We start from the raw sequence: 20,390 nt of genomic DNA on the forward strand, positions 1-20,390 counted from the left end.
TTCCTCAAAGTTCAAAGTAAACTTATTATCAAAGTACAGAGATGGCACCATATACTACCCTGAGATTCATTTTCTTGTGGCCTCCTTCGTAATCCAAGAATATAATCAATGAAAGACTGCACCCAACAGGGCAAACAACAAATGTGCAAAAGACAACAAATACAAGAGAAAAAATGAAATAATGATCATAAATAAGCAATAAATATCAAGAATATGAGATGAAGAGTCTTTGAGTCTATAGATGTGGGAACATTTCAGTGATGGGGCAAGTGAAATTATCCCCGCTGGTTATTTTTGAAGTGATTTTTTTTCCTGACACTCTAATACAGGCATTCCATCTCTCGATTACATCGGTCTGTTCATTTTACCATTTCTAATGAAGAATCCATCTTCCAAGAGTTCAGCTCTGTTTTCTCCGATGCCTGACCTGAACAATTCAAGGACTCTGGGGATACATGGAAAGCAATGATCAGCTGTGATCTAATGGAGTAATAGAGCAATCTGAAGCAGTCATCTGGCCTTGTCTTGCTTCCACTTAATTTGCAAGATTTTGCTGCATACAGAACATAAGAACAAAGCACGAAACTCTCTCTAAACCTGTAGTATTCCTTGAGCAATCTAGACAGCTGAATCTTCCAAGGAGAATGGTTTATCACTTTCCATTAAAGTTCCTTGTGGCCGTGGCTGTAATTGCTTGTACCCATTACTCATTCATTGTGGAATGAGCCTGGAACGGAGGAATGAGCATTCATCTCCTAATATAGCAATCTCTTTTTGTCTTTGTACACAATCCAAACATTCAGAGGTGTTGGCCTTTGCAGTTCATATAGCACGGCTCAGATGCATTAGATTTCTCATTCCCTGAATGTTCAAGTGCCATGCAATCTGGGCACATTCACAGCCCAGAACGTATGCTGCTTGCTCCTTGAAGAGAAGGAGATAACCTCTTTCTTTCACTGATGAATGTATTTGGTTAATACCTCATGCAGCTGTGTTCTATGACGTAGTATATGCGACACACCTAAACTCTCCATGGCTAACTAGTTCAGGATAATAGTGACTTCTAACCAGGCCAGTTGATTGTCATGATGTTCAGACATCCTTATTGTTGTTAGTCAGGCATCTTTGTTGACAAATTACAAAGATCACTTGCTTTGGATTCTCCTTCAAATTGCATAAGTTGTTCCAATAATTTCTTCAAGTATGTACCTTCCCAGCCTTCCAAGAAAGACCTTGCCTTGAGATGTTCTCTTCCTGTTTTTTGTTATGCTGGAGAAGAGCACTAAATTTACAAAAGGAAACTTTCATCTTTGGTTTCAGCATAAGTGCTACAAGCTGTCCAGCAAATCTTCTCAGCACCAGTAACACTTTGCTCCAGCCGATGGATACAAGAAAAAACAAGTTTTGCATCAATTACTTGCAAGTAATTGATGATTCCATTAAAGAGCGCAGGTGCAGGTACTTATCCCTGATGTCCAGACCTTATTTCCTGTGAGTGGGCCACTCTGAGTGTTAATTACACATACATGAATCAGTTTTATAGAGAGGTACCAGTGGGGTGTAGCGGGAGAATTGACTTCACCCTGAGTGTTCTGTGCTTCTTGCAAATCTGTCGCACAGCAGCACACAATTGAAAGCCACACTTCAATTGATTGATGTCATTGGATCAAAATCATCTTTCATAATAAAGCAAGCAATTGAGCTTCGATTCTGTGCTATTTAATAAAATTATTTTATGTTCTCTGATTGGAGATATATCTCTAATAATGTTATTATTGAATTACATTAATAGCTTTTAAGTTTTTGCACTAAATTAATTCCAGGCAAGAAACTGAAGTTGTATATTATGTTCTGCAGAAATATACCAACACATTGAAATAAACATAAGCAGTTTCAAATGCATTTCCCCCATTTTTATTGTGAAATCTAAATATTGAAAGAAAATTCCAAATTGGTTTGACACAAACTAGTAACACAATAATTTACAGTTCAAATTTACCTTAACACTGAGAAAGAAATTCTCGATGCAACAATTTGTTGCCAGCGTCTTTTTTAATTTATGGAGAGAGTGTCCTTGCACTTCTGTCATTTTGATACTGAGTGGACCTTAAATACTATATCTGTTTTATGTTTTTAGCTGAATGTTGAAATTAGGTTGGAGATTTCTAAAAGAGCGATGATAGCAATCAAACAGATCAGTGAGAAGCGGCAGAAAAAGTCTTTGGAAGGCAACATCCCACCTGCATTTAATTCCCAGGGCAGCAATGAAGAGGCTTTGACTCATCTACAGCAATCGCTAGCTCATCTAGAAACGCTCAACCACAGTTTTGTACACTCCCTGAAGGCCAGCAACCAGGTAAAGCTAATCTTGCCCTTCTCAACCAACTGCACAATGTTTACTTTCCATAAAGTATAAATTACTGGCATCTACAAGGCAGAATCTCTAATCTTTTTTTTTGTGCTTAAAATAAGGCTGATTCGAGCCAATAGGCAGATATCTTTCATATATTTATTTTAAACAGCAATAGCTTTATTTCCTGAATAGCCATAACATGAGATTTGTGAGGTGCTTTTTTCCATTTTTTTCCCTTCATTTCCATGTTAAACAAATTCCCATTAGCTATAATTTATTTCATTACCAGTTTGATGTCCTGTTCTCTTAATAATTAATGCGTCTGTGATTATATTCAACACCATCATTTTCATGGTAACAAATCTGAGTTCAATATTCTTTTCCTTCAATGAGTTGCCCAGTTCATGCTTTTGATGTGCTTCACTGCAGTAAGAATTATGTAAACTGGTGTGCAGTTACTTATCCAATAATTGATTTGGTGCCTCATTGCTCTTTTCTTTCAGTAGCCGTCATTATGCTTTATGGTCAAAAGAATATCTTTGCATGCAGACTGTTCATATGTATGCAATTAGCCACTCTCATTTGTGATGAAGGTTGGTAATTGATGCAGTGTGCATCTACCTGTCAAATTGTCCAGTAGGCTTCATAGTTCCTTTGAGATGAATAAAAACTGTATCACATTTATTTCATTGAGTACTTCTCTGAAGTTGGGATTGATCCTAAAACAGCATAACATTATGGAAAGGACTCTGACAAATTTATCAAAGTTCATTGAGGTTGTTTTTAGTGGCAAATTTGTGTTGTTGTGTATTGTTTATTAGAATTTTCTCTTAGGAGTGTACCAGGAGAAAAGAAATGGTGAAAACTGGAGAAACAAAAATGTTAGATGTGTAACAGATCCATTAGTTTCTGAGAAGATGTCTGAATATTTTGAATATAAACCTGAAATTAAAACTTAAAACTGATGAAACTTATGATTTTCTTTTTCCATTTTCAGAGCTTATTCCAAAAGTACTATCATTTGTATGACCTTTCAAGGTCTGAGAGCATTAAGCTGCATGATCTGGCAGTTACTATGGTTCTTGATGGACAGTCTCTTGATATGATGCAGCAGTTGTTGCTGGTTGCCGTAGAATCTCAAGGCATATCACCGAAAGCTGTTGTACAAGATGCTGTGCAGAAGGTTATAAATTTGCTAAGGTAGGCTTGCAATCAAATATACTTCCAGGTTTTGAATATTAGTATTGCTGGGCTTGGACCATTTCCTTGCCTTGACTCAATGATCTTGAACAATTCTCATAATTTTCATTTGTACTGAATAACAACACACTTGTATTAGAACAAGGTAGGATGTAGGTGTTACATTATTTGTTTTAAATCATAATTTTGCTTTACTTCTCTGTTGTGCCATTTAATGATCATTCTTTGACTTGTTGAATTGTCTGAACATTTTCATATCAGTGCCCTGTGACTAGTGCTTAAAGAAGAACCCCAAAGTTTAAGCTAAAATTGCAGTTCTGTCCCCTTCTTCAAGACCTTCTCATTAGTGAAAACAATCCAACATCAACCTTGTTAAGCCCCCTTAGAAATTTTTATGATTCTTTTATCATTCAGCAAGGAAAGCTGGTGCAAAGCATTGTGTCTCTCTTGATGGGACAGCCCTATCATTCCAGGAATTATTCTGGTGATTCTCCTTTGGATTCCCTCCATTGTTACTATACCTTTATAGTAACCAACCTGTATGCAGTATTCCAAGTATGGCCTTACCAACACCATGTACAATTACAACAAAACTTCCCTGTTTTAAGCTCCAACTCCTTTGCAATGAAGGCTAAAATGTTATTTGCTGTCTTAACTACTTATTGGATCTGCCCGATAGCTTTTTGTGATTCCACACTGGAGCACCTAGACCCCCCTCTCTTACATCACTCATTTGCAGTCATCCAATATTTTATAGGGAGTCCTCCTTTGTGCGTCCACCTCCAAGCAAAGAAGAATTACAAAACCATTAACAGCAGACAAATGGGAAAAAAATACAGTGCTTTATAATCCCTCCAAATGTTCCAAGATGGCATACGTACAGTTGGTTACTGTGGAAGTTAGTAAAATGGCCATATAATTTCTAGTGTCAGATTGCTCAATTAAGAGCCAGGTGCCTGAGGTGCTAAAAATATATAATTCGAAACAGCAATCACATCTGTCACATGGGCTGCTGCAGCTCGATTCCTCATCTTCTAATAAGCCTAGGACTACCTGACCTTGGATACATGTTGGTAGCTGGACTAACAAAATGCTCAATTTATACCATTATTTCCTGTACTTGAGTGGCATACAGTAGACCATGTTTTTTTTTAATTGTATTTTGTTGTATGGGGTTCCACTGAGCACTTTAAAAATTAATATAATGTAGTCTTGTCAGTAAGTATTCAATGGCTAGTCAGTGGAAGAAGATAGATTTAACATTAAAATTTGTTGTACTGTATATCCAGTTAAAATCTTTTTTATGTTAATTCTAGCTAATAATTACATTTACATTTGCACCTATTCTCCTCACTTCTGAGGGACTGCATCCAACTATTTGTACTCATACGGACAAAACTACTCCTTTGCTTTTTCTATTCTGAAGCCATTTTTCATTTAGAAACTCGCATTCGATAATTTTCTTCATGAGGCTCTAAATCACTATGATCAGCTATCTATATTTCTGGTTTAGGAAAGGCTAGAACTTGTCGCCAGCAGTGAGCCACTTGTGCATTCTATTGACCCACCTTCTCAGAATCTGGTTTCTTACCACTGGCGTAAATCGTGGAATGTTGTTTTGTTGCTGCAGTACATTGCAAAACATTAAAAAATTTGTACGTTACAAAAATAGTGCAAAAGACAAATAATGAGGTAGTGAATTTACTCCTTAAACATATTCTCCTCTTTTGCCAAGTCTAGTGCAACATCAAGTTGAGTAAGAGAGGTGCAAGTCCTGTTTGAGAAAGAAATGTAGAGCAAACTAAACTGACTGCTCATTAACCTACAACCCAGATGTACTGAAAGTCAAACATGTCAAAAAATTTGGTGCTTTTGAATGTCACAGAAGCCACTAGATACAAAAAAAACTAATATTGTTTTTTTAAACAAATTAACACTGAAGTTAAGAACATTCTAACAATTTAGAACACATATTTAAAATAATCCAGGAGCAGATGAGCCTGCGAGTGTAGGCCAAGCCTCTGGGATTACCAAACACTTCTGAACTTGATTATAAATCCCAAGCAGAGTGAGAGGTTATCAGGATGTGTTGAGCACAGGAATAGGTTTCCAGAAGGTGCTGATGCACACTCTGCAGCAAGCTGGCCTCTCTACAAAATTGCTGGCTAGCTGTCAGTGTAATCCTCCCCAGTGTATCTCTCAAATCAAATGAACAGAGCTAAATTTCTTGCCCAAGGTTGGATTTGCCACAGGTTTAACTGACTGACTTTCTATATAAGAACAGGGGGGATTGTAGCAAAGAGCACCAACTGTGTAGCACTGGAATCCTAAATTTGGTGTCAATTACGTATGTAGAGAATTACTGCTAAATCCATGTGGAGCTGGTAGCATTTTCCAACAAGAAATGGCCTATTATGTATGCACCTGGCAATTGTACATTATGTCCAAAGTATACTGACCTGAGTTGGTTAGTTTGTTTTACCTTTCATCTCTGTTCAAGGTGAATAACAATTCCCCATAACTTTTAAACGTGGACGAAGTGTGGGTCACTGACTGCTCTCTAAAGGACATTATGATCAACCTAGTGGATGATTTTTCTCCTTCCTTACATAATGGTTTGGTATGATTACACAGACATCTGTCATCCTTTGCTCTTTCACTCAAGTGTTTATTACATGAAACTTAATTACAAGTCGCAGCAGGCTGTTGGCTAGCTTTCCTTCCAGCACAGGCTGCTTTGTAGCAATTAGGGATGTTCCTGTAGAAGGGTTGCTCAGCAAGGAGGAGAGCACAACTTAATACTTGAACAGTCGAACCTACTTTGGCATAATATTTACTGTATCTTCCATTTGTTAGAACAATCCTGAAACTTACAGAAGATCCATTTTGTTATAAACCTGATCTTTATTTTAATGTCTTATAACTAACACTTATCTAAAACAATCCAATTGACTCTCATTAATAGCCTTCTGAGGCATTGTTACACATTTGCAATTTTTTTCAATGCAAAACAGCAAAACATTATTTCCTGAACTCTCTTTTATTAGGCTTAGTTCAAATTCTTGAATGATGTTGTTTCGTTCTAGGTTTCTCAATGAACTGGGAAATAATTCTAATTGATTTTACCCTTTCCCTTCACAATATGGACATATATTTATAGGCTGCAGTTGACCAAGATAGGTTGAAAGTTCTGCTGACTTCTTTCTCCATTGTACAGTTGGAAAATTTCTAGTTTAAATGCTGATCAATTTTTTCCTACAGTGCAGCAATATTCCACTCCTGTTTGCTATGTGAGATTTTACTTGTATAGAGTCAATTTTCAGCTAATGTTCAAAAGTGTTTAAGGGATACTTCAGATAGATAAAACATTCCATGAATATTTATTGTTATTTGAAATATTTTAAAATAGCATGTTAGAATAAATAAACATCATTTATATTTCAGCACAATGATTTTGCTTCCAAAGAGGAGCGCTAAGACTAAATCACCAATGCCGTTATTTATAGTGCCATAATTTCTGTGCTTCATCTAGAAGTCACTTGCTATATCTGGAAATTTAACTTGTTGAATTGGCACTCACCATATTGGGACTTTCTTTCTCAACCTAATACAGCTTTGAAATGCAAAATTGTGTTCCCAGCACATTTTTAAAATCTTTGTTTTGTTGTTTGCAACAATTTAGAATGGGCATGAGATTGAATATTTTAGTTAGACTTCTACAAGCAGGAGATGGTCAGTTATTAATTTATTGAGGGGAAATAGTAATTAAGAAACAAACGCTTTAGTTCTGAAGTAGCAATAGAGTGATGGTAATACTCAGTAGATCAAAAAGCATCTGCAACAAGAAGCAGAATTAACATAAGACCATAAGACATAGGAGCAGAATTAGACCATCTGGCCCATTGAGTCTGCTCCGCGGGACTTCCGGTAGCGCTCATGGAGTGAAGTCGCGTTCTTGACTCGCTCCATTACCTCTGAGTTTTTTCTCTCTATGGTCAGCTATACTTTAATTAACTATTAAGGCATCAATTTTTACAATACTTTGAATTAAACTGAATTCTCTGACAATTGGATGATACTGAGATCGGCTATGTCTAAGAACGGGAAAGACGGCAAGGATGGTAAACCTCCGGTTAAACCGAAAGCTACGGATCTCCCTCCGACTGAATCACTGGTGACTTTGAAAGCGATATCGGAGTTAATTCAGAGGGAAATTTCAACCTCTGTTAGGGAGATGATTCGTACAGAAATTATGGGCTTTGTTAAAGACCTGATTCATACGGAAATCTCAACTAAGTTCCAGAAAATTGCCGATTTAATTGATAAGATGCAAACATGTATTGCGGAACATCAGTCGGCTATATCTGATCTTCAAAAATCCGCGCAACAAAGTGAGCTTAAGATGGGGAAAGTCGAAGAAACAATTAATGTAATGAAGAAGAAACTTGACTTTTTGACTTTTAAAAACTCTGACTTGGAATCTAGAATGCGACGGCAGAATTTACGAATGATTGGCGTCAGGGAAGCCGTGGAAGCTAACAACCCTATGAAATATTTCTCCCAACTTTTAAAAGATGCATTCCCTACTGTATTTCCTGACCAACCACCGCTACTGGATCGTGTTCACAGAATCCCATCATACTCGTCTAGGTCAGATAGACCTAGGCATGTTATCTTACGTTTTCATTACTTTCAAGACAAGGAGAGACTGTTTCGATTCGCTCGATCTAAAGGTTTCATTGATTTTTCGGATCTTAAGTTCCGATTCGTGGAAGATTTCAGTAAACCAATCTGGGACCAACGGGTCCGTTACAGATCCGTGATGTCGGAATTCTATAAGATGGATTTAAGACCAGCGCTGCTGTACCCTGCACGTCTAAGGATTCGCATGTTAGATGGAGCCCTTCGTTTTTTTGATTCTCTATCGGATGCCCAGAGTTATCTGGATCAACTTTCATCTTCAACATCTTAATTGCCTTTTTTTAATTTTCTCCGTTGATCGGAGGCTGTGAATTGGTTGGTTTTAACTTTTCTGTGCCCTATTTGGGCAGAAAAGTTTACTTTCGATTTCTTAATATGGCTGCTAAACTTTCTTTTTAACTGCGTCATTTCTTTCTTTTCCCAGGGGATTCTGGGTGGTTACTTCCCTTTTGTCATCTTACGTATTTCCTGTGCGGCCTTAAATTTTGTAGTTTTTTTTTAAATTTTATTCTGTTTTGCTTTTTATAATCATTTTATGTTAATAATCCTATTTTTTTTGTTGCTGTGTCTATTCATGAGTTTGAGGTTTATTGTGGTTTTTTTTTAATATATACTTTCCGGCTTTTGTTCTGTTCTGTGTGTATTTTAATTGAGCTAACTTTTTTTTACTTATTTTTTTACTGTTTTACAATTAGCTGATCCTTTTCATATTTATACCTTTTTTTTAGGGAGCGTATACCGGAAGTCATGGGGGTAGTTTTAGCGCTTGCTTCTTTCTGGCGGGTCTGCTTTAGATTTCGCCTTGGGGTCTTGGGGTGGGGGGTGGTGGGAGGGGCTTCACGTTTTAGTTTGTTTCTCTTTGGGCTATATACATTATTGAAGTATTGGTTGCGTCCTTTTCCCCGGTATCTTTTGTATGTTCTGTTTCCTCTCCGGGTTTGTGGGTCGCGCCTATTGTCAATCCTCCTTGTTATGGGTTGACTTTAGGATTTATGGAGTCTATTATTAATTTTGTCTCCTGGAATACTAATGGTCTTAATCATCCTATTAAAAGGAAAAAAGTTTTTAAAGTGTTCCGGAGACTTAAAGCACAAATTTTATTTTTACAAGAGACCCATGTACGGAGGGGGGACAGACTACGTTTTTTCAAATTCTGGAAGGGACAACAATTTCATTCGAACTCCAATGCTAAGATTCGAGGCGTCTCTATTTTTATAGACTCCTCAGTTACTTTTATACAACAGGATATTATCTCTGATCCGAATGGTAGATTTTTATTGGTTAGTGGTTTACTATTTAATAAAAAAGTAGTTTTGGTTAATGTTTATGCTCCTAATATGGATTGTCCGGAATTTTATAAATCATTGTTTGATCAGTTTCCGAATTTGAACGAGTTTTCATTGATTTGGGGCGGAGATCTTAATACCTGTTTATCTCCAGCTTTGGACCGTTCGGCTCCTTTACGGACTTTACCTAATAAATCTGCAAATTTGATTAATTTTTTCCTTTCTGATTCTGGGTCGACGGACATTTGGCGTTTTCTGCATCCTCAGGAAAAAGATTTTTCCTTCTTTTCACATGTTCATCATTCCTATTCAAGAATTGATTATTTTTTCATTGATTCTCGTCTCATTCCTTCAGTGATTAAATGTGATTATGATTCTATAACCATTTCGGATCATGCTCCACTTAAGCTTTCTATTAAAATTATGGCCAATATACCAAACAATAGACAATGGCGTTTTAATTCGCTGTTGCTTCAGGACTCGGACTTTGTTAATTTTATGAATGAACAGATTGAGCTTTTTTTTACAATTAACCATACAGAAGATATTTCGGTTAACACTCTTTGGGACACTTTTAAAGCCTATATTCGGGGTCAGATTATTTCGTATTCCGTTGCTTTGAGGAAGAAACAGAAGCAGGAGGAGATGGCAATTGTGGACAAGATTAAAGAAATTGATAAGAAATATGTTATGGCTCCTTCTGAGGAGCTATACAAACAAAGAACTGAACTTCAAATGGAACACAGTTTACTACTCTCGTCCTCGATTGTAAACCAATTAAAGAAAACAAGAAGTGATTTTTATGTTCACAGTGATAAAATTGGCAAGCTGCTGGCTAATCAATTGAAATCTAATTATGTTAAATCTCAAATCAATCAGATTTATAACCAAAATGATCGATTGATATTGGATCATGTGGGGATTAATCAAACCTTTTGTGATTTTTATTCTTCTTTATATCAATCAGAGTCTCCTCGAGATTCTAAATATATGAATGATTTTTTAGATAAGTTAGACTTCCCTCAGATTTCACAGGATATGTCTTCTTTATTAGATACTTCCATTACAATGGATGAGATTAAGAATGTTATTTTTTCTATGAATCTGGGGAAAGCTCCTGGCCCTGATGGGTTTACCGTTGAATTTTATAAATGTTTTGCTTCTTTATTGATTCCTTGGCTCTATAAGGTTTTTGAGGCTTCTTTGAAACTTGGTAAACTTCCGGAATCTTTTAATAGAGCATCAATTTCTTTAATACTAAAGAAGGATAAAGACCCTGCTCAATGTGCATCTTATAGACCAATATCTTTATTAAATGTTGATTCTAAAGTTTTTTCTAAGTTATTAGCAAATAGACTAGAAAAAGTACTTCCTTCTATTATTTCGGAAGACCAAACGGGTTTTATTAAAGGTCGTTACTCTTTTTATAATATTCGTACATTGTTAAATATCGTTTATACTCCCTCACAAAATGTTCCTGAGTGTGTTATTTCTTTAGATGCCGAGAAAGCTTTTGATAGAGTAGAATGGCCTTATTTATTTAAGGTGCTTGAAATGTTTAATTTTAGCTTGAAATTTATATCCTGGATTAAACTGTTATATCACTCCCCTGTAGCCTCGGTTCGTACTAACTCCTTAAACTCACCTTTTTTTCCTCTCTTTCGTGGTACTCGACAAGGCTGTCCTCTTAGTCCCCTATTATTTGATATTGCATTAGAACCTCTTGCAATTGCTATTCGAGAATCTTCAAATATTACTGGGATAACTCGGGGATTAAAGTCCCATAAATTATCACTCTATGCTGATGATTTACTTTTATATATTTCTAATCCTGAGAGATCCATTCCTGCTGTTTTAGAGTTATTAGCACAATTTGGTCTTTTCTCAGGTTATAAATTAAATCTTAGTAAGAGTGAACTTTTTCCGATTAATAAACATCTTCCCTTATATTATAAATTTCCATTTAAATTGATTAATAATTACTTTTCATATCTTGGGATTAAAATTACTTGTAAACATAAAGATTTATTTAAGACTAACTTTTTACCATTAATAGACCATATTACTCAACTTTCATCTAAATGGTTTCCCTTATATTTAACTTTGATTGGTCGTATTAATGCAGTTAAGATGTTTTTTTTGCCAAAATTTTTATATGTGTTTCAGGCATTACCAATTTTCGTTCCTAAATCTTTTTTTGATAAAGTTGACTCTAAAATTTCTTCATTTATTTGGCAGAATAAGAATCCGAGACTGGGTAAAATACATTTACAGAAAGCTAAGAGAGATGGAGGTTTAGCATTACCTAACTTTAGATTTTATTATTGGGCTATTAATATTCGACATATGAAATTTTGGTTACTTGACCGGGACATACTATCTATTCCTAAATGGGTAGCATTGGAATTACAATCTGTTCAGGGTTATACACTTGGTTCTATTTTAGGTTCCTCTCTTCCTTTTGATTCGAAACGCCTTAAGCAGGTCTCTAACCCGATAGTTAAATATGCTTTGCGCATTTGGTTTCAATTCAGAAAATTTTTTGATCTTAATCAATTCGGGTTAGCGATTCCTATTTTAGGTAACATATTTTTTCCTCCCTCTTTTACGGATCGCGCTTTTCAAACTTGGAAGACTAAGGGTATTTTACGGTTTTTGGATTTATTTTTAGATGGTTCCCTTATGTCTTTTGAACAATTATCTAATAAATATAACTTATCAAGAATACATTTTTTTAGATATTTACAAGTTAGAAATTTCCTAAGTACTATACTTTCTTCCTTTCCAATGCTTCCTCCTATATATATTTTAGATTCGATAATTAACCTTAATCCATGTCAGAAAGGTGCATCGGCTATGATTTATAATATTATTATGAAACTTAGGAAAGCTCCATTTGATAAGATTAGGGTAGATTGGGAACAGGAATTGGGGCTTACCATTTCTGTGGATGATTGGGGGCAGATTTTACAATTAGTTAATACTTCCTCTATTTGTGCTAAACATTCCCTAATTCAATTTAAAGTGGTTCATAGAGCACATATGTCCAAAGATAAGTTAGCGAGTTTTTACTCGCATATTAATCCTTTCTGTGATAGATGTTCGGGGCAGATAGCCTCTTTAACTCATATGTTTTGGTCTTGCCCTACTTTGGAAACTTTTTGGAGAGATATTTTCAATATTATTTCTAAGGTATTAAATATAGATATCTCTCCTCACCCTATTACTGCTATCTTTGGACTACCTAAAATTTCTAGTAATCTTTCCCCTTCAGCCCGTAGAATGATTGCATTTCTTACTTTAATGGCGAAAAGATGTATTTTACAACATTGGAAAGAGCTTAATGCTCCAACTACCTTTTTTTGGTTTTCTCAGACGATTTTATGTTTGAATCTGGAGAAAATTAGAAGTAATCTTTATGATTCTTCATTTAAATTTGAACAGATTTGGGGACCTTTTATTCGATATTTTCATTTAATGTAATATTTACCCTTCTTGTTTTTTTTTCACTGTTTTAATGGAGGTCGGGATTGAGGACGTGATTTTAAGTTTAACTCTGTTTGGTTTCAAGTTAGCCCATTGCTTTGCTTTGCTTTTAGTTAGTTGCACGGTGGGTTTTTTTTTTGGGGTTTTTTTTTCTTTTTTTTTCCATTGATATATATAAAATCTAGTATACTATTATGTTATCTTGCTTTCTTATGCTTAAATTACATTGTTTGTAGTATTTTCTTTTTGGTATTGTTATCTTTTGGAATTTTATTATACTTTAACATTGTATTAATGTTTATATGGCTTACCTTTTTTGTATACTTACTCAATAAAAAGATTTAAAAAGAAAGAAAGAGTCTGCTCCGCCATTCAATCATGGCTGATCCTTTCTTTCTATCTCTTCCTCAACCCCAGTTCCCAGCCTTCTCCCCATAACCTTTGATGCCATGTACAAACAAGAACCTATCAATCTCTGCTTTACATACACCCAATGACCTGGCCTCCACAGCTGCATGTGGCAACAAATTCCACAAATTCACCACCCTTTGTCTAAAGAAATTTCTCCGCATCTCTGTTTTGAATGGACCCCCCTCTATACTGAGGCTGTCCCAGTCTCTTCCACCATGAGAAACGTCTTTTCCACATCTACTGTGTCTAGGCCTTTCAACATTCGAAAAGTTTCAGTGAGATCCTTCCCCTCATCCTTCTGAATTCCAGTGAGTACAGACCCAGAGCCATCAAACAGTCTTCGTATGATAACCCTTTAATTCCTGGAATCATCCTTGTGAACCTCCTCTGGACCTTCTCCAATGCCAGCACATCTTTTCTAAGATCAGGGGCCTGAAACTGTTCACAGTACTCAAGGTGAGGCCTCAATTGTGCCTCATAACAGGCACCTAATTAATTAGCTTGTTTATTTCGGCTTTTTTCTTAAAGATGTGCTGGATGCATTCTGGCTACTGCTGCACCGCTGCATTCTTCGCAGCCCGGTATCGGTCCACGGCTCGGAGGTTGGGGACCACTGCCTTATAAAGCCTCAGCATTACATCCTTGCTCTTGTATTCTAGACCTCGTGAAATGAATGCTAACATGACATGTGCCTTTTTCACCACCAACTCAACCTGCAAGTTAACCTTCAGGGTGTTCTACACAACGACTCCCAAGTCCGTCTGTATCTCAGATTTTTGGATTTTCTCCCCGTTTAGAAAATAGTCCACACATTTATTTTTACTACCAAAGTGCATGACCATGCATTTTCCAATGTTGTATTTCATTTGCCACTTCCTTCCCCATTCTCCTAATCTGTCTAAGACCTTCTGCATCCTGCCTGTTTTCTCAACATTATAGGTTGAAATAAAGATCTGCAGCTGCTGGAAATCTGAAACAAAACCAGAAAATACTAAAGACATTCAGCAGGTCAGGGCATGTTTTAGAGAAGGCAACATAGTCAATGTTCTGGTTTAATTAACCTCCTTCAGCGGAAGGTGAGAAATCAAGTGCTGAAGTTGCAGACATGGGAAGTGGCTAGGGTGGGATCTGTGGGATGGAGACCATCGATCCAGGTATGTAATCGCCACTGGCATTAGGGGGAGAGAAAAGAAACACGTGCAGAACACTCTCCTTTTTCTCCCTCTGTCCCTCTGAATATACCTCTTGCCCATCCTCTGGGTCACCTCCCCCCCGTCTTTCTTCCCGGACCTCCTGTCCCATGATCCTCTCGTATCCCCTTTTGCCTATCACCTGTCCAGCTCTCGACTCTATCCCTCCCCCTCCTGTCTTCTCCTATCATTTTGCATCTCCCCCTCCCCCTCCAGCTTTCAAATCCCTTACTCACTCTTCCTTCAGTTAGTCCTGACGAAGGGTCTCGGCCTGAAACGTCGACTGCGCCTCTTCCTATAGATGCTGCTTGGCCTGCTGCGTTCACCAGCAACTTTGATGTATGTTGCTTGAATTTCCAGCATCTGCAGAATTCCTGTTGTTTGGAGTTTTATGTTCAGTTTTGGTCACCTATGTACAGGAAACATGTGAATAAAATGGAACATAGAAACATAGAAAACCTACAGCACAATACAGGCCCTTCGGCCCACAAAGCTGTACCAAACATATCCTTACCTTAGAAATTACCTTGGGTTACCCATAGCCCTCTATTTTTCTAAGGTCTATGTACCTATCCAGGAGTCTCTTAAAAGATCCTATCGTATCTGCCTCCACCACCGTCACCAGCAGCTCATTCCACGCACTCACCACTATCTGCATAAAAAAACTTACCCCTTGACATCTCCTCTGTACCTACTTCCAAGCACCTTAAAATTGTGCCCTCTTGTGCTAGCCATTTCAGCCCTGGGAAAAAGCCTCTGATTATCCACATGATCAATGCCTCTCATCATCTTATACACCTCTATCAGGTCACCTCTCATCCTCCATCTCTCCAAGGAGAAACGGCCAAGTTCACTCAACCTATTCTCATAAAGCATGCCCCCCAATCCAGGCATCATTCTTGTAAATCTCCTCTGTACCCTTTCTATAGTTTTCACATCCTCCCTGTAGTGAGGCAACCAAAACTGAGCATAGTACTCCATGTGGGGTCTGACCAGGGTCCTATATAGCTGCAACATTACCTCTCGGTTCCTAAACTCAGTCCCATGATTGATGAAGGCCAATGCACCGTATGCCTTCTTAACCACAGAGTCAACCTGCAAGATCCCTCTGATCCTCCACAATGCCAAGAGTCTTACCATTAATACTATATTCTGCCATCATATTTGACCTACGAAAATGAACCACCTTACACTTAACTGGGTTGAACTCCATCTGCCTCTTCTCAGCCCAGTTTTGCATCCTTTCAATGTCCTGCTGTAACCTCCAACAGCCCTCCATACTATCCACAACATCCCCAACCTTTGTGTCATCTACTGACCCATCTCTCCACTTCTTCATCCTGGTTATTTATAAAAATCACGAAGAGTAGAGATCCCAGAACAGATCCGTAAGGCACACCACTGGTCACAGACCTCCATGCAGAATATGGCCCTCTACAACCATTCTTTGCCTATTGTGGGCAAGCCAGTTCTGGATCCACAAAGCAATGTCCCCTTGGATCCCATGCCATCTTACTTTCCCAATAAGCCTTGCATGGAGTACCTTATCAAATGCCTTGCTGAAATCCATATACACTACATCTGCTGTGCTCCCTCCATCAATGTGTTTAGTCACATCCTCAAAAAATTCAATCAGGCTAGTAAGGCAGGACCTGCCTCTGACAAAGCCATGCTGACTATTCCTAATCATATTATGCCTCTCCAAATGTTCATAAATTCTGCCTCCCAGGATCTTTTCCATCAACTTACCAACCGCTGAAGTAAGACTCACTGGTTTGTAATTTCCAGGGCTATCTGTACTCCCTTTCTTGAATAAGGGAATAACATCCAAAACCCTTCAATCCACCGGATCCTATCCCGTCCTCATTGACGATGCAAAGATCATCGCCAGAGACTCAACAATCTCCTCCCTCACCTCCCACAGTAGCCTAGGGTACATCCCGTCCAGTCCTGGTGACTTATCCAACTTGATGCTTTCCAAATGCTCCAGCACATACTTTTTCTTAATATCTTATGCTCAAGCTTTCCAGTCTGCTATAAGTCATCCCTACAATTGCCAGATTGCAACATCCTTTTCCGCAGTGAATACTGAAGCAAAGTAATCATTAAGTACCTCTGCTATCTCCTCCGGTTCCATACACACTTTTCCACTGTCACACTTGATTGGTCCTATTCTCTCACTTCTTATCCTCTTGCTTTTCACATACTTGTAGAATACCTTGGGGTTTTCCTTAATCCTGTCCGCAAGGCCTTCTCATGGCCCCTTCTGGCTCTCCTAATTTCATTCTTAAGCTCCTTCTTGCTAGCCTTATAATCTTCTAGACCTCTATCATTACCTAGTTTTTTGAACCTTTCGTAAGCTTTTCTTTTCTTCTAGACTAGATTTACAATAGCCCTTGTACATCACAGTTCCTGTACCCTGCCATCCTTTTCCTGTCTCAGTGGAACGTACCTATGCAGAACTCTACGCAAATATCCCCCGAACATTTACCACATTTCTTCTGTACATTTCCCTGAGAACGTCTGTTCCCAATTTATGCTTCCAAGTTCCTGCCTGATAGGTTCATATTTCCACGTACTCCAGTTAAACACTTTAAAAGGGTATTGCCAGGACTTGGGGACCTGAGTTACAGGGAAAGGTTGAATAGGTTAGCAGTTTATAGGTTAGGTTGGGTTGAGTGGGTCTACAACTAGAGGTCATGGGTTAAGGGTGAAATCTGAAATGTTTAAGGGGAACATGAGGGGTAATTTCTCCCAGAAGGTGGTGAGAGTGTGGAGTGAAATGCCAATGCAGTGGTGGATGTGCGTTCCATTTCAGTATTTAAAAGGAAGTCTTATTGATGCATGGATGGGAGAGGTATGGAGAGCTATGGTTCAGATGCAGGTCAATGGGAATAAGCAAATCAATGATTTGGCACACACTAGATGGGCCGAGTGTCCTGTTTCTGTGCCATAGTGTTCTACAACTCTGACTACATATCGAGATACAGTGAAAAGTGAAAAAGGATTTCACTGTCTGAATAAACTCCTCGGGCTTCGAGACGGGTGCAAGAATCGATCATAACTGATGTTTTGATGATGAACTCTGCCATCTTCATTAAGGATGATGCCTGCCTGGGCAAGTCTAGTATTTACAGCCCCATCATCCAACCCTCCTGATCGGTTAGACCTCATGCAATCAGGTTTCCGCTGTCCCACCTTATTTACAATCGAATTCCAGTTCTTACTTAGAGTGAGGCCTTCATCTTTGTTAAAATTCTTTTCCTCTGGTTTTATTTCAATAGCTTCCTTTTCCAGGCGGTCCCAAAAGCTGTTGGCATGGCAAGTCAATCCTATGGCCATTGCAAATGCAATCTTCTGCTACCGCTGATTTCTCCAGGTAACCCAAACAGATATACCTCCTATGCTCCTTGATGTGGATTTCCAAAATGCTTCACTTCTGGCTGTGTGGCGCATGGCCAAGTGGTTAGAGCGTTGGACTAGCGATCTGAAGGTCATGGGTTCAAGCCTCAGCTGAGGCAGTGTGTGTGTCCTTGAGCAAGGCACTTAACCACACAATGCTCCAGTCTACCCAGCTGAGAATGGGTACCAGCAAAAATGCTAGGGGTTAACCTCACGATAGTGGGGGGGGGGGCGGCGGGCAGTCTCATTCGCTTCATGCCACAGAAACCGGCATAAGCACCGGCCTGATGGGCCACAAGGCTCGTGACAGACTTTAATCACTTCTAGCTGATATATGCTGCTCTGAATCCTGTAAATGCCAGCCATCCTGAGTCCCAGGCTATCTTTCTTACAGGTTTGTGGATGATATTAATTCAGTATTTCTCAGGATCCTGGCAGTTCTTCCCGAAACAGTGGAAATATAGGGAAGACAGACGGTAGTGACGAGTTCCTCCTCATTGTTAGGTTTCCTGGTTTTTCCGTCGGCCCTTTTAAGGGCACGATTGATTTCCTTCACCTTGTAGTCATTCGTGCGAAATCATCTTATTTTCTTCTGGAGCCTCCCAAAATAGTTTTTGCACAGTTAATCAAGGTATAAAGAACTGCTTTATGTTGGGAGGCATAATGGTGGTTGTTATTGTTGAGGTGAGTCTGTGTGAGTAGGCTTCCAATAGATGCCATGTCCAAGGCTATCATAATACTTTCTGTCATATTAGAATGTCCAGGAATGGGAGGCAACCATTCTTCTCCATTTGCGTCGTAATTTGAATGTTTGGATGTTTGCTGTTCAGGTGGTTGTGGAACTGTTGAATTGCTGGAGAACATGAGGCCATACTACTAAGGTGTCATCAATATATCTGAAGAAGCACTTGGGGCCTAAGGTCAATAAACTCAGAGCCCTCTCCTCAAAGTTCTCTATATAGAAATTAGCAATAGCCAGCAACAAGGGCACTCCCATGGCCACTCCGTCCATTTCTTCATTGTAGTTCCCTTTATGGATGAAGTACTTTGATGTAAGTATGTGCTTAAAAAGGTTAATGTACCCTTATCAAACCTTGACCATAGGAGGACCAAGCTGTCCTTAATGGGAACTCTCCTGAACAGGGACACCACGTTGAACTGACCATTATGTCCTCCAGGTTCATTTGGATATTGGTTATCATTTTAACAAAGTCTGTCAAATTTGTAATGTGCTAATCATGGCCCACAACAGAGGGAGACAGCATAGTTGTTAAATGCTTAATGAGATTGTAAGTCGGAGAACCTATTTATCTGTTTCACTGATGATAGGCCTCGGGAGTGGTGGGGGGTGGGGGAGGTGGGGAAGATCCCTCCTTGTGCATCTTCGGGAGCCCATAAAGTCTTGGTGGTACCAGAGCCTGAGGCAGATGTGTCTTGCATTTGTTTGCTGCCAGTCCAGATTTCTTCAATAAGGTGGAGGTCATCCTCATAATCGAATCGGTGGGATCCCGCTGTAGAACACTGTAGATGGGATCATCCAGAATCTGTTTGGCTGTCCTGTGGTATTCCTCCAAGGACTCAAATTTCCTTTGTCTGCTGGTAAAATCGTGACGGCTGGGTTTTGCCATAGTGTCTGGATGGCTAGTCGCTCTCCTCTTGTAATGTTTGGTTTCAGAAAAACAGCCCTTATGAGGACCATGCAGATCTCTATCCTTATCTCCTCCTCGGTACCCGGTGGTAGTTTTCAGATTGCTTGCTCTACTCCGCCACCATAGTCCCAATAAGTTTTGGCTCTGGGGACCGGAGTGAAGTTTAGCCCCTTGGCAAAGACCAATCTAGTTGCCTCACCGATGCTTTGTCCAGTTTGATTGAGAACAAACCTTTCTGGGTCCAGTGGTGGGATGGGTACACTTTGTTGGGATAGTCTGTTGTACTTGCTGACCTGCCTCGCAGTGTTCCTTTGAGAAGCTAGTTCACCTTGCGCCGCAGTGGACCTGGCGATGTACTCCTAATCACTAGGAGACAAGAGGGCTGAGTACTACAGGTGAAGAGACAGTTGACTGCTTGTGTTGATGTCCAGAGCAAATCTAATGTAATGGATGCACTCCCTTATCAACGCTTGGCTAGCTCATCATAGAGCCACCACAGAACGCAACCTCATGAACTTGGGGATGATGTCGTTGTCCCAGCATCTCAGAAGGAAAGCTAAAGAACAAAGAAGTCTTGACTTCTCATTATGCAATGATTCAAAGTGACAAATATTGCAGTGAATTTCCTGCCAGTGGAAGGAAGTGAAAAAGGATCTAGTGCTTTCCCAGCGTATATAACAAAATAAACTCTTCTCAGGGTTCCAGCTGGGTA

At 38.8% G+C, this 20,390-nt stretch overlaps 1 protein-coding gene across 3 annotated transcripts in view; it reads left to right on the forward strand.

Moving 5' to 3' along the window:
- Positions 1 to 20,390, forward strand: part of nbas (NBAS subunit of NRZ tethering complex) — a 322,014-nt gene that overhangs the window by 235,084 nt on the left and 66,540 nt on the right. For all 3 annotated transcript variants that reach the window (XM_063037332.1, XM_063037350.1, XM_063037341.1), the window contains 2 exons: positions 2,138 to 2,356; positions 3,351 to 3,553. In XM_063037332.1, the coding sequence (XP_062893402.1) occupies positions 2,138 to 2,356; positions 3,351 to 3,553 (422 nt within the window). The remainder of the gene's footprint in view (positions 1 to 2,137; positions 2,357 to 3,350; positions 3,554 to 20,390) is intronic.

The sequence above is a fragment of the Mobula hypostoma genome, chromosome 2, assembly GCF_963921235.1.
Source record: "Mobula hypostoma chromosome 2, sMobHyp1.1, whole genome shotgun sequence".
Classification (NCBI taxonomy): domain Eukaryota; kingdom Metazoa; phylum Chordata; class Chondrichthyes; order Myliobatiformes; family Myliobatidae; genus Mobula; species Mobula hypostoma.